Source organism: Puma concolor, chromosome B1, assembly GCF_028749965.1.
Source record: "Puma concolor isolate L17-30 chromosome B1, mPumCon1.1.hap2, whole genome shotgun sequence".
NCBI classification, from domain to species: Eukaryota; Metazoa; Chordata; class Mammalia; order Carnivora; family Felidae; genus Puma; species Puma concolor.
This window is the reverse complement of record NC_141670.1, coordinates 196,653,980-196,668,079: the sequence shown is the minus strand read 5'-3', so window position 1 is coordinate 196,668,079 and position 14,100 is coordinate 196,653,980. Positions and strand designations below refer to the sequence as shown.

Here is a 14,100-nt window from a genome sequence, read left to right as displayed (position 1 = left end):
GGAGATGCATTTCTTTCAATTCTTGGACACTTTTGGCATTTTGATCATTTCTTCCCTTCGATTTTTAATATTTTTCTTTCTGGAAATCCTGTTCTTCAAATAGTTAACCTCCTATACTCATCTACTTGCCTGTTTTCCATTGCTTTATCTTTTGTTTTACTTTGGGAGACATTTCCTCATTTGTTACTCTTCAACCCTTTTATTGATTTTTCTATTTCAAAATTTTTCTCTGAAGAACTTTTAGGACCCTCTTTAAAAAAGTCATTGAACTTTCCTTTTCTTCCTTGATACTTTTTTTCTGGTGTGCTTATCTTTTTTTTTTTTTTTTTTTTAATTTTTTTTTTCAACGTTTATTTATTTTTGGGACAGAAAGAAACAGAGCATGAACGGGGGAGGGGCAGAGAGAGAGGGAGACACAGAATCGGAAACAGGCTCCAGGCTCTGAGCCATCAGCCCAGAGCCCGACGCGGGGCTCGAACTCACGGACCGTGAGATCGTGACCTGAGCTGAAGTCGGACACTTAACCAACTGCGCCACCCAGGCGCCCCTGGTGTGCTTATCTTTAAACACTATATTGTAGTGTTTGTGGATTATTTTTCCATTTCCTTGCAATGTTTATACTTCTACGTTCCTCTTTTCTGTTTGTTTGGTTTTGTTCTTTCATTCATGCTGGAGGTGTCCATCACATATCTTATGGACTTTTGATGTCTGTTCATTTTTAAAGATGAGACACAAAAATGATGATTGGAAGCTCTGTGTGTGTAGTTGGGATTGACAAACCAGTGAGCATTGCTATAAGCCAACCAGGTGGAACTCCCACAATGTCTGTTTCTAGGTCTTTTCTTTCAGTCTGGGAAATGAACACCGGATGTATGTCGTCCATTCTTCTGTCTGGGAGCTAGAGGCCTGACTTCTCGCCTTCTTAGAAAAGCCAGAGAGAGGGCTGTGTGTCTCTCTGATTCTTTTAAAAACTAAAAAGAGGGGCGCCTGGGTGGCGCAGTCGGTTAAGCGTCCGACTTCAGCCAGGTCACGATCTCGCGGTCCGTGAGTTCGAGCCCCGCGTCAGGCTCTGGGCTGATGGCTCAGAGCCTGGAGCCTGTTTCCGATTCTGTGTCTCCCTCTCTCTCTGCCCCTCCCCCGTTCATGCTCTGTCTCTCTCTGTCCCAAAAATAAATAACGTTGAAAAAAAAAATTTTTTTTAAACTAAAAAGCAGTCCTCGACTTTCCCGTGTTCAGTTCCACCCCACATCTACTCGTAGTGATAACTAGAGCTTCTTATTCTGGAAGCTCTCCAGGTGTCTATTGTGATAAATGGCTTGTTTCTGGATAGTCTTCCCAGGCACGCACCAGTATAGGTGTCAGAGATTTCAGTGATTTCTGGTCTACACAGGCAGTTAACCACTCAACCATTCCTGTTCACAGCTTCCAAAAATTTGGTGACATAGTTCTTCTGTGATCCTGTCTCATTTTATTTGTCCTGATGGGGTTATGCCTCTTTAAAACTTCCATGACGCCATTTTTAGGGGTTTCAGAAAGCAGCAAAGATGGACACAGGCATTCAGTCCTCCATGTTCAGTTGGAAGTCTCTGTAATCCCTAGTCTATTTATCTTTTTGGTGAAGCCCCCCAACATGCTTAGTCAGTAGTAGCTTACTTTATTAAAGATTGTTAAAGAATTCTATTCCTTTTAAATGGAGTGCCTTGCTCATTTATTTTTGATTCAGTAGCTTGTTTTCTTTTTTAATGTATCTTTCACACGACACTGTGTCATGGGAGCAGTGAACACCTCTGTTTTTGTTCTATCTTGAGTCAACATTTATTATAGTTCCAAACAAATAGAAAGGGCTCAATAAATTATTGGTTGAACGATTGAACATTTTTCTACAAGGAGTCATATTTTTGTCAATATCTACTTAAAACTTAAAAATTACTTACATGCATTTAAAATAGTTTACATAAGGGGCGCCTGGGTGGCGCAGTCGGTTGAGCGTCCGACTTCGGCCGGGTCACGATCTCGCGGTCCGTGAGTTCGAGCCCTGCGTCGGGCTCTGGGCTGATGGCTCGGAGCCTGGAGCCTGTTTCAGATTCTGTGTCTCCCTCTCTCTCTGCCCCTCCCCCGTTCATGCTCTGTCTCTCTCTGTCCCAAAAATAAAAATAAAACGTTGAAAAAAAAATTAAAAAAAATAAAAATAAAAATAAAATAGTTTACATAACCATTTCCCTACAGTTTGAAATTTAGGTATTTCAAATTCTTAAATGAAAATCAGTGAGCTTTTTGTGTCTATTTCCATAGAATAGGCTTAATATATATATTTTTGAGATTCTAGGTATATATTGCTGACTTAATTTTAGGTTTTATGCCATTTAACACTGCTACTGGCAATGCTTGATTGCCTATTTGTTATTCTTAATATTATTTTCATTTATACAACTATTATAGGTTAAAGTTTTGCAACCATTAGTTCAACCTGATTTTAATGTTAATTTAATAGATCTTAATTAGTACCAGTTTTATTGGAATAACTTTATGATGACACATTATGATGATTAATGACTTAAGTTTAGCCTCTGTTGCTGTTGTCTTTCTTTTTGTGGTTATACTTTACTTGAAACAAACTTTTTGATATTCTATATTCCATGATGTTTCTTAGTTTATTTTCTAATATTAATTAGATAAAAGTTTTAAAAGTTGTAAATCATTATTCAGTGAAGAAAATTTATGATGGGGCCCTGCTTTAAGAGTGAGTTAACTAGATTAATTTTCCTGGAAACTTAGATCGATGGTTTTTATTAAGGAATGATTCTGTTGCTCTCTTGGGATCTGGTACTTTGGATCTAAGGGTCTTTTCTGCATTTGTATGATCTTATTCTTAGGCTTTTATGAGGCTTGCATTGAGATTTGGGAGTGAGGTCAGGAATGACTGTCCTGCCCCTTGGATCTGAGCAGAGATTGGAGTTATTCAAGGTTGGTAATGACCACATTCTAAGTGGATTTTACCAGACTTCCTACGAACCATTTTTTTTTTTTCTAATTAGATTTGGAAATAAAGGTAAAGCATAGACAATGATAAAATATTAGGAGAGTCTACCAAACCAGTGGGAGCAATGCTTTGTATTTAAAGCATGTAAGAAGAATCTTTTCATTTGTACAATATGTTCGTGTGTATAAGAAACACACACATACACACAATATAAAACGTATGGTACATATCATGCATTAAGCACTTGATGCATGTCAAACACTGCTCTGAGGACTTTACATGTATTAACTTAAACATGATTCTCACACCTAAGATGTAGATATTTTATCTTCCATTCGGGTGACTGTTGTGGCTTACTAACAATAATTGTCCAAGTGGCAATGCTAGGAAGTGATAGAACTCTGGAGTTTGTGTTTTTAACCACCTTAGCATACTGCCTCTCTTAGTATTTGGTTTAATAATAATTGTAACCCAATCTCCTTATGATTCTAATATGTGGTTAAAATTTTTTTTTTCTGTTGAAAGTAGTTGGCAGAATGTGTAACATTGTTCTTTAGTAATTTTAATCATCACTAATGAGGAATGGGTTGGCATCATCAACTGTGAATATTGGGGCTTTGGAGATCATATTTTGGATGTATTCTTTAAAAAAAAAAGAATATTTGTGGAGAAAGGAAAAAATTCATCTTGACAGAGAGCAACAAAAGCAAGACTTGTCTTCCTCCCTCTCACCATTTTAAGAGGCGTAGAAATGAACTGATAAAAACTTACTCTGCAATTTTTACGTTTACGGAGAGAATGAGAGAATGTCCCACATACAAATACGTGTTTAGTACTATGCTTTCCATTAAGCTCATGGGTCATATAATAGAATGAGATAATTTCGTCCATCAATTTAGCAAATACTTAAGGGCCTGTTATGTACTAGGCTCTGTTTTATTTATTCATTTATTTAATTTTTAATGTTTATTTTTAACGAGAGAGAGAGAGAGAGAGAGAGAGAGAGAGAGAGAACAAGCAGGGGAGGGGCAGAGAGAGAGGGAGACACAGAATCCGAAGCAGGCTCCAGGCTCTGAGCTGTCAACACAGAGCCCAACAAGGGCTTGAACTCACAAACCACAAGATCATGACCTGAGCTGAAGTCAGACACTTAACCGACTAGCCACCCAGGCACCTCTACTAGGCTCTGTTTTAGATGGTAGAGATACAGTAGAGAATAAAAAAGACAAGAGTCCTGCCCTCATGAGTCTTCTGTTTTAATGAAGGGTGGAGATAATAAGAGTCAATGCTATGAAGAAAAAAAATACAGTATCAAGGGGATAGAGAAAGAAACTGCTATTTTAGGATGGTCTCTGATGGCATCTTTTAAACACCTGAATGAAGTGAGAGGTATAGGCTTTGGTCATATCTGGACAAATGCATTTTAAATAGAAGAGGAAATCTACAGATCCTGAAATGGCAGTATGCCTGGAATGTTTGAGGAACAGCAAATAGGCCAACGTGGTTAGAATGGTAGGGGATGAGAGGCCAGATATTTATTCTAAGCCTGGGAGGGTTTTGAGTAATAGAGAAACCTGAGCTGACGGAGGCTTGAAAAGGATCTCTCAGGCTGCCGAATGGAGACTAGACTGTCAGGTTATTCTAGTAGTCTGTGAAGAGATGGAGATGGCTTGGGCCGGGGAAACCATGAAGGAGCTTGTGAAGAGCAATCAGATCTAGGTCTGTGTTTATAAATCGAGCAGTGAGGATTTGTTGGCAGATTTGTACACAGATTACACACCGTGAGGTGTGGAGGCAACCCAGGGTTTGGGGATGAGCATCCATATGGAAGGAAGACGGTGCTCTGTGCTAATCTGGGGAAGTATGGGGTTGAGGTATAGAGGTTGGGGTTAGAGATACAAGTGGAGTCATCTGCTCAGAGATGATGCATGGAGCTTGGGTAGTAGATGGTATCACCTAGGGAGGCCGTGTGGAAAGAGAAGTCCCAGGACTGAACACTGGGGCTTCAGCATTTCGCAAAGCTGAGGAGGAAGACACAGCAGAGAGTATTTAAGGAATAGCTAGTGAGAGGAAACCAAGAGAGTGTGATATCTGGGAAGGGAAATACGATGCTTCAGCAAATGGGTTGCTGGAGGTTATTTTGGGACTTTCAGCTTAAGGCTACACAAACATTAAGAGATGTTGGGAAACTGCTGCATTTTATCCTTTCTAATTCACATTTCTGTAATTTTAAAAGTATGTTTAAATCTGAGAAGTGACATGTCATTTTTTATCATCTCTATTTTTAAGTGCATTTTATTGAGACTAAGTAGGTAGTTTAGTGAAAGAACTTAAATGTGTATGAAATCGTTTTTAATGCTGGCTTAGTTTACTGCATGTCTTTAAATACAGCATTGTTTCAAATTTTAGTAATTGGTGATTTGTCTATATGTGATGAATTGTATGCAGTTGTCATACTTCTGCGTTTTGGCTGCTTGAATATACATCTAAAATGGCCAACGTGTATTGCCTTGTTTATACGTGTTATACAGATAATTAAAATGACAATAGACTAGTAAGATAATTTTAAAGATACTGTAGGTCCTCTAATTATTCACTGATAGCTAAGAATAAATACATATTTTTGAAAGTTATTTATTTTAAATTTCATAGTATCTTAATGTAAAAGAAGTGCCAAGAGGCAGTAGATACCCATTAATTGTAGCCATATTAAAACTACAATGAAATTATTATGCTTTATCATATTTTCACAATAATAAATTATAACCTGGTTCCCTAAAATTCAGTTTGCACAAATTTGTACTAGAGGGCTTTATTTGTAAGGTTAGGTTCTTCTGGGACAACAGAAAACACAGAGCAGCTTAAACAAGACAGAAGTATTTTCCTCTTCCAAAAGAATACCACACCTAGAAGTAGGGTAGTGTTGTTCATGGATCTAGGCGCCTGTCTTTTTGTTCTGCTGTCCTTACCACCCAGCTTCGGCCTCAAGCTAATATGGCTGATTCAGTTTAGCCATCACATCTGCATCCCAGCAAGCAGGAAGAAGGTAAAGGAAAGAGAAGATCTTCCCTTCCAGGATACTTCCCAGAAACTGCACATAACAATTTTGTTTTACATCCCATTGGCCAGATCTTACTCACGTGGGCACACGTTAGCTACAAGGGAGTAACTCTGGGCACTTCTGTGCTTATCTAGGATTTGGGGTTCCCATTATTGACAGGTATAGGTGTCAGTGTGCAGCTAGCAATCTCTGCGCCACTGGGCTTTTTACACAATAGGGAGGAACCGATTTTATACCAATGTGTGTTTTTTCTGTGTTAACGTATAAGTTACCTAATACATACTTCATAATCATCCCATGAATTTTGTAATGGATTTAGCATAGGAATTTGCCCTATATCCAACCATACCTATCTTTCTCTATATTTTATCAACTAGGAAGTCATTACAAGATAGTGATTAAGAGTATGGAGCCACGCTGTCTAGGATCATATCTGCCAGTGGTGTAACCTTGAGCAAGTTTTTTAACCTTGCACAGGGTCTTTATCTTCAGAGGAGAAGATAGTAGTACCTAAATCACACATCATCATAGGATTAAACGATTGGTTGAAAAAAACTTAGAAAAGCTCCTGGCATGGAGCGAGCCCTCAAATTTTAGCTATTACTATAAATTGGCATGTTCTTAGTGGAAGTAATTTTAATGGTATCCCAGGTAAAAGTAAATTATCTATAAATTTAACTTGTAAAGATGTATTGATATTTTGCTGTGATTGAGGAAAAGGGACCAGATAATTTAAAAAGAAGTCTGATTTGTTTATTTCATTTTGGTGTGTTTGGCTAATTATATTGAGAGATTTTCCTGTTTGGAGTACTGTATTTTAGAACATGTATACAAATACACATTCTGCAAATAGGTATCTATCTTTTGAAGTTTTTGTGTAAGGTGTGCTTTTAAGTCCATTCAGAGCCAAGAAGTCAAAAGACTATTAGCAATGAAAATATACTTGTGTCTTGGGATAAGTAAAGTGAACAATCAACCTGTTACAGGATAGTTATGTGGCGATTCAACGTTGAGTGTCTTTTGAAGTAGAACCAGGCTTAAAGCTTTGTGCAGTTTACTTTTCTAGGAGGTCTTCCCTGAATCTATGGCCTTGGTTAAATATTCTTTGTGTTCTTCATACAGCGTGCTATACATAATTCTTTTAACACTTGGCAGGCTTTATTGAAGTTGTTTCTCTCTGTCTTTCATACTACATCATAAACAGAGACTCATTCTTATTTGTATATTCTGCATCCTATACACTTGTAGGTATACAAGACAATGAGCTTGTTACAGTGAACAGCAGTACAGGTTACCACTTTTGTAGGGGTTGTGATTTTCATCTCAAGTCAGAAATAACAGCATTTTTTCATGGCCTTAAATTATTCTCTAAATTTGGTCATGTGCAACAAGATGTTTAGAAATAGGCATATTTCCAAAGTAAGCTACGATGCTTGAGGCAAAGTAACGCTCCGTGATATTGAAATCCAGTTTAGGAAAGTTCTGCTTTCTAACTCTGTATTCGGTACCTTTTGTACGTACTGTCTTATTTCTCACTCCATACTAAAATATTAACAACAATAGACTTATTGTGTGTTTTTAGAGTATGGCTGCTTTATCAGTTTAGCTGGTGTCATGTGAAATGCAGAAGTAAATAAGAGTGCATTGTCTTTTGAAGGACAGTAACATTTGTTTCACCTGTTGAGTCTAAAAACAGAATCTGCTGTGGTTAAATTAGAGCCCAGATGAAGTGTGTGTATATGCATAGGTGTACATGTATATCTATAACTATATGTCTAATATGTATATTTTAATGTTAAAATTGAATTATCTCCCCCACTGGCAGGTGATCAAGTTCTTTAGTTTCATAATTAAAACAAAAGCCTCTGTTTTGTATGGGATGTGTGGGCGTAATACAGGGCCTCAGAGTGTGTAGGGTGCTTGCTGAGGTGGTAAAGCTAGACACAGTTAATCTGTGCTCCTTACTAATCATGTCAGATTCATGCGGAGAGTTCCTGGTCACTCTTCTGGCGGCTGTGCATCCTGCACCATCACAGGGTCTGCAAAGGGGCTGCACTGAAAACTGCTGACGTGCCATCGCACAGACATTTCATTCTAGTAACTTTCTCAGTGGATTTTAATGAACCTTTCTAATAGTCCATCAGAGATTCAGGCATTAGAGGAAAGTCCTCTATTAGAGGAAAGTATTTTAATGGACTCTAAACAACGATCATCCTTAATGTTGGCATTTAGTCAAACAAGTGTTACGATGTAGAAATGCTGAATAAACCAGAGTGTCCCTGCATACCTTTTTCTTTGCCACAGTGGTCTACGGTCCTGTCATCCTTTCCGCATGTATCAAGTGCAGAGCTCTCGTATGAGGAATGACTCAAAGGAAATAGGAGGCTACTATGCTCTTAAACCTTAGTATTTTCATTTTTTATATTTTTATTATATCAGTTGTAAACTTTGAACAGGTTAAACTTGCAATATCATTTATAATAATATGTTTAAGATGTTTTTATCAAACTTCCTTATTTACATACAGCTATATATAAAACTGTTGAATTAAATGGCAAGTTGTGATGAGTTTTTGCTACTCATCTTTTATTTTAATATTTAGGTGGTTTTTTAGTTAGGAATATAATAAATTCCTTCCGGTTTTATTTTTTGAAAAAGAAAGCTGTGAAGAGAATTATAAACAGTTTTGAAAATATTTAAAAATGTTTATATCCTATATTAAGTGTGAAGGACTAGGATACCTATATTGTTCTTACATTTCAAAAAACAAGTAGGCCTTATTCTCTAGGCATTGCTCTGAAATCACATTGTCCTCATATGATCTGGGAACTAAGGTTAACTCTTTTATGTTTTGGTTTCAAATCTCAAAAGATGATTTTGGTTAATATGCTTCGAGTTAAACATTAGCTTTTTATTTAAGAAATATACTGTCTTCAGTAATTTCCTCCTTATTCATTTTCCCTTTTTTTTTTTTTTTTTTTTTTTTGGCCTTTCAAATAGCTCCATAATCTTAAAACTTCCCTTTCCTGTCTTTTTAAAGGTCGACTGAGCTATCCACATCCAGGAACTGATAATCTGTTGATGTTAAATGGTAAGTTGTATACAAACATTTTATGTTTCCAGTTGACTTTTATAAATAAATATAATTGAGTACATGGTTCTCTATACCTTGCATATACATAGAAGTTAAATATTTTATAGGTATAAAGATAAAGCTACAGCGTTTCCTGTACAGAAAGCAGAATTAGGAGTTTGGAATGTGCCTATTTCTGATCTCTGGCATATAAATCCTAGCTGTCAAAGCAATTATTGCAATGTATTTGTGACAGTATGATTTAATTCATTGATCACAGATTTTGGAGATCGTCCTGAGTTTGAATATTGGCTTTCTAGTTTTTGGTATGACTTTGTTTAGAAACTTCTGTGAGCCTTCATTTCCCATCTATGAAATGGGAATAACAATCTCAAGGATTATTATGAGAATTAGATGATGTTTGCAAAGTGCGTAGAACTTGTTACTTAGTATAGCACTTGTGCTTATGTTAACTAAGGAATGAATATACTTGTGACTCTGTAAATATGGTGATCACGCTAACTTAATTTATTCTAACTAGAAAGTTTACACAGTGAACTTCACCAGAGTTAGAAACAGGATAAATAAACTTTATTAAAGTTTGTTCTTCTGTTGGACATTGTTTTCAAGTCCCAGTACTTAGTACACCCGTGACTGTGGGAGTAGACATGGAAGGTGAAAATATCCTTCATACAGGTATTTTTAAATCAGAGGGTGGACAAAGAGAGAGAGGTAGAAAGAAGGAAGAATAGACATAGTACTTAAAAAATACATAATTATATCATTAGAATGACTTGGCTCTTCTATTTCAACTAAAGCTCTGTTGAAAACAGATGATAGGGAGGTTGGGGAACAAAGGTTGAAAAAAGGCCAGTGTAAAGCTAGACCTTGTGAACTTATACTAAGTAATAAAGACTCTAGTGACAGAGGGGTGGGAATAAAGTCCAGGCTTCCTGGGAGATTGGCAAGGTGTCAGATAGGATTTTGGAATGAGAGAAAAATTGAAGAAGCAGGGTGTCTGTGGTGCGATTGATTGCTTCATTCAACTTTAGATTGTTATATATTGAGTTGCCCACCACGTGCCAGCGCAATCTGAGCCCTGGGGTATGTGTTAGGATCTTGAAGGATGGTTAGAGGTCAAATTGGCAAGGTCCTAACACTGGGGCCTAATTGTGCTCTCTAGCTGAGGCCGTGTCTGGGCTGGACCTTACAGCAGTACAGCAGGCCACATTCATGAATTCAGTGAATTATGGTGCTTACATAGACTTTGACCAGAAGGGCACTAGAAATCGCATTCCAGGACTTCTTCAGTCAACTTTTTTTCTACCATGGAATTAAAACAACACATCACTTGAGTAGCTGGTCTCTAAACTCTGTATCTGTGACTAAAACTTACATTGATGAAATTGAGTTTACAAACTGAAAATAGATCATAATTTTGTATTATCCTCATAACTTGATCTATAAAATAACGATGGGATTAAGCAGCAAGCTCTTTATGTATTTATCCTGACTTCCTCAAATAATTTGCTTTTGGGACGTTCTGTGTGATAAAGATCATTTCCATTTTAACTTCTAAAAACAAGTCAGTAGAAAAACTTGAATTTGTGAATATTTCACATACTCTGTTAAGATCCATTTGAAGGAAGGTGCTGTATGAGACAGTTTGTTAGATGATTCACAGATGATCTGGGATTGCTGTGTGCCTACCACACTAGCACGATTCAGAAGTATGTTGCAACCACAATAGAATACATAAGTTATGTATGAGCAAAGAGCTTAGGAGCCACACTGTTTTTACACGAAATATTATTAAGCTAATTGAGTTCATCAGTTGCCTGAAGCCTTCATAAGTAACCTAGATGTTAGGTTATCAGTGTTTTATCACCTAGTAGACACAAGAATATTTTATTTCAGGCAAGAGTTGAACCTTGTGGACAAATCTGCTTTTTCATTATGTGAGCACTCTTCATAGCCTGCCACTTCAGAGCCATGTTATGTGCTCGATACAGTGAGCTGTCCTGGACATTCTGAACTTCTTCTGGCAAGGGAGTAGGGGACAGAAGAGATAATGAAACTAGGACATCAAAATGTGTTTAGGTCAGTAGGGACAATTTGATCCAGAGAGAAAAAAAATTATTTTGCTCATTTGGGAGCATTGTTAAGAGGGGAACAGAGGTCAAGAAATTGGGTATATTTATTATGACCGGGAAGTATTTGAATATTAAGAATTTAAGTAATTTTTTGTAGACATCAAGGTCATTGAAGAGAGAAGTGGGCAAATGGCAAGAAGGAGTAAGGGGAAATTTTCCTTGAGCTGCTTTTAATTCTTACAGTTCAACTATATTCTTAGCATATTGTCTCCCTAGGAAATATGGGAATTAAGTGATGTCAATACCAAGCCTCTGCCTGTACTAAATTATTATTAAATATTATTGATTAAAGGAATTGTAGCATCTCAATACATAGACCTACTTTTTAAATTTTGTCACAGATTTGAACTCATCATTAGCAACTAAGTAAGTTGTATTACTTAACCAATAAGCATAGCTAATATTATTGACTTTGAAAATCAGTATTTGGCAATAAATTATAAGTCAGTGGTTTTGTGTGTGTGTGTGTGTGTGTGTGTGTGTGTGTGTGTGTGTGTGTGTGTGTGGTGGTGGGGTTAACAATAGTTAACAGTAGTTGGTACCACAGACTCTGGAGCTAGATTATCTGGATTTAACCCTAATTTTGCTATGACCTTGGACAGTTCACCTAACTTCAGTTAGACTCAGATTCTTTATGTCAAAAGGAGATAAAATGCTGCCTGCTTCAGGGGATTGTTTTTTGAGAAGTGAGGGAATTCATTCATGTAAAGTGTTTAGAACAGTTTCTAAAAGTGAGAGTTAGCTGTGACAGTGGGTGATGGTGAACAGTGACAAAATGGCTTTGAAAGAGTATTAATCCTGTCTTGTGAATACATAAATTGTTGGAGAATATAAATTGAAAGAAGACATAGCCAGTGTTTTCAAGTATTTGAAGGATGTTCAACGTATATGTAGTGACCAAAGAAGGTTTGTCTTATGTTACTGCAGAAAGTCAAACCAGACCCATTTGGAAGAAGCTATATAGGAACAGAATGTGGGTCAAAAGCAAAATGACTCTCTCCCAGTGCTCCCTAAGGAGTGGTGCACATGTCCCATGTGGTACCCAAGACAATCTTTGGTGGCGCACAAATACATATTATAATAAATGCATGACTATAACAATTTGAGAACATTCCTTAGAAAATACAGAACTGGAAGAAATCTATGATGTTACTAGGCTATTATTAGGTGCTAGGCTTGAGTCCATTTAATAAAAATAATATTATAAATACTAGTGTAGTTGTTATGCAGATAAGGCAAATGTTGTAAAAAGCTTTCATGAGTCTGCCTTCCTGGTCAATTAACATTATAGTTAAACTGTGAAATATTCCTTTAACGGATAAACAGGGAATGGGGTAAAGGTCAGGAAGTTGGTCAGACTAGGTAAAACTGTGAAATACCTCTAACAGATCCTTATATTTCAACCTCTCTTAACTCAGAAAAAGAGATAGTATCCCATATCCATATGTCTCTTGAAGTTGTATAGACAAAATAAAATTTAACAATAAAAAAAATGCCATAGAAATATAACTGCAGGTAGGCTCCTGAACAGACCATGTTCCTCCATCTAACTAGAAATCAAGTTGAATTGACTGGTGGAGACTGCTACCATTTAATAAATATTGTAGAGGGGTCCAAACCTAACATCCAGAAGCACTTTAGGGAAGTAATATTATATAGGAATGGGTAGATTGTCTAAAAACCAAAATGCAAGCACTATGTGAATTTAGAATGACAGCTTGAATGTTGTACTTCCAAGTGTATAAATCTCACATATTTTATTCTCAGTAGGAAAAAACAAAATAAAACCACCCTGTTTTCCATAGCAGTGAGGACCAATGCAAAATGATGTATCATTCAGGTACTTGTTTCTGTTTGGATCATGTTGTGCTCCCCTCACCCCTCTCCCAAGGAAAAATAGCTTATATTTTTATTAGTACATATGGCTTCTCAAAAGGGAGACAGATAGCAGAAGTACAGGGGGATGCAAGCTAGTTTGAAATTTAAATTTGCTGTCATTAGCCATATACATCTATGTTTATAATCAAGGGCTTGCTCTACTGTTTGGAAGGAGAGAGGTTATGTTTATCTTTTAATTAAGAAAACTTAGTGAAATTGTATTTCTGAGGGCAGAGTCTCTAAATGTACTGTATTAAGTCCTGAAAATATGAAATTTGAGTACGTAATCAATTCTTTTTTATGCTAATGGAAATGAGTAGATAACAGATTTATTTTAGATCTTGAAAAGGATAATTTGCGGGTATATTTCTCTCCCTGGTTTTGGCTTTTCAGAGCAAGAAATAAGAATTTCTTTAGTTTCACACCAAGAGAACTTTAACCTAAATATTTCTGGCTAATTTGTTATGTTTCCTTATCTGTTACTCCAGCTGCAGTAAATCAGCCACAGCCATTGCTAAGAGCCAATATGTAAGGGCACAGAGACACTGAAGATAATGTCAGAATCATCCTTTTTCTTTTTTGGTAGCAATGGGTTAGAACCTAAATGAGATTATTGATAACCCAGGACCAAATTTTAAACTCACTCTTGTAGGAAAAAAAATTTTTTTTTCAAAGCCTTATTATTATTATCTTAAAAAATGTAGGGGCGCCTGGGTGGCGCAGTCGGTTAAGCATCCGACTTCAGCCAGGTCACGATCTCGCAGTCCGTGAGTTCGAGCCCTGCGTCAGGCTCTGGGCTGATGGCTCGGAGCCTGGATCCTGTTTCCGATTCTGTGTCTCCCTCTCTCTCTGCCCCTCCCCCGTTCATGCTCTGTCTCTCTCTGTCCCAAAAATAAATAAAAAACGTTGAAAAAAAAAATTAAAAAAAAAAAAAATGTATATGGAGGGGCACCTG

At 36.9% G+C, this 14,100-nt stretch overlaps 1 protein-coding gene across 10 annotated transcripts in view; it reads left to right on the top strand.

Moving 5' to 3' along the window:
* Nucleotides 1–14,100, top strand: part of CPEB2 (cytoplasmic polyadenylation element binding protein 2) — a 73,311-nt gene that overhangs the window by 23,219 nt on the left and 35,992 nt on the right. For all 10 annotated transcript variants that reach the window (XM_086705425.1, XM_086705424.1, XM_086705421.1 and 7 more), the window contains one exon: nucleotides 9,082–9,132. In XM_086705425.1, coding sequence (XP_086561551.1) covers nucleotides 9,082–9,132 — 51 coding nt within the window. The remainder of the gene's footprint in view (nucleotides 1–9,081; nucleotides 9,133–14,100) is intronic.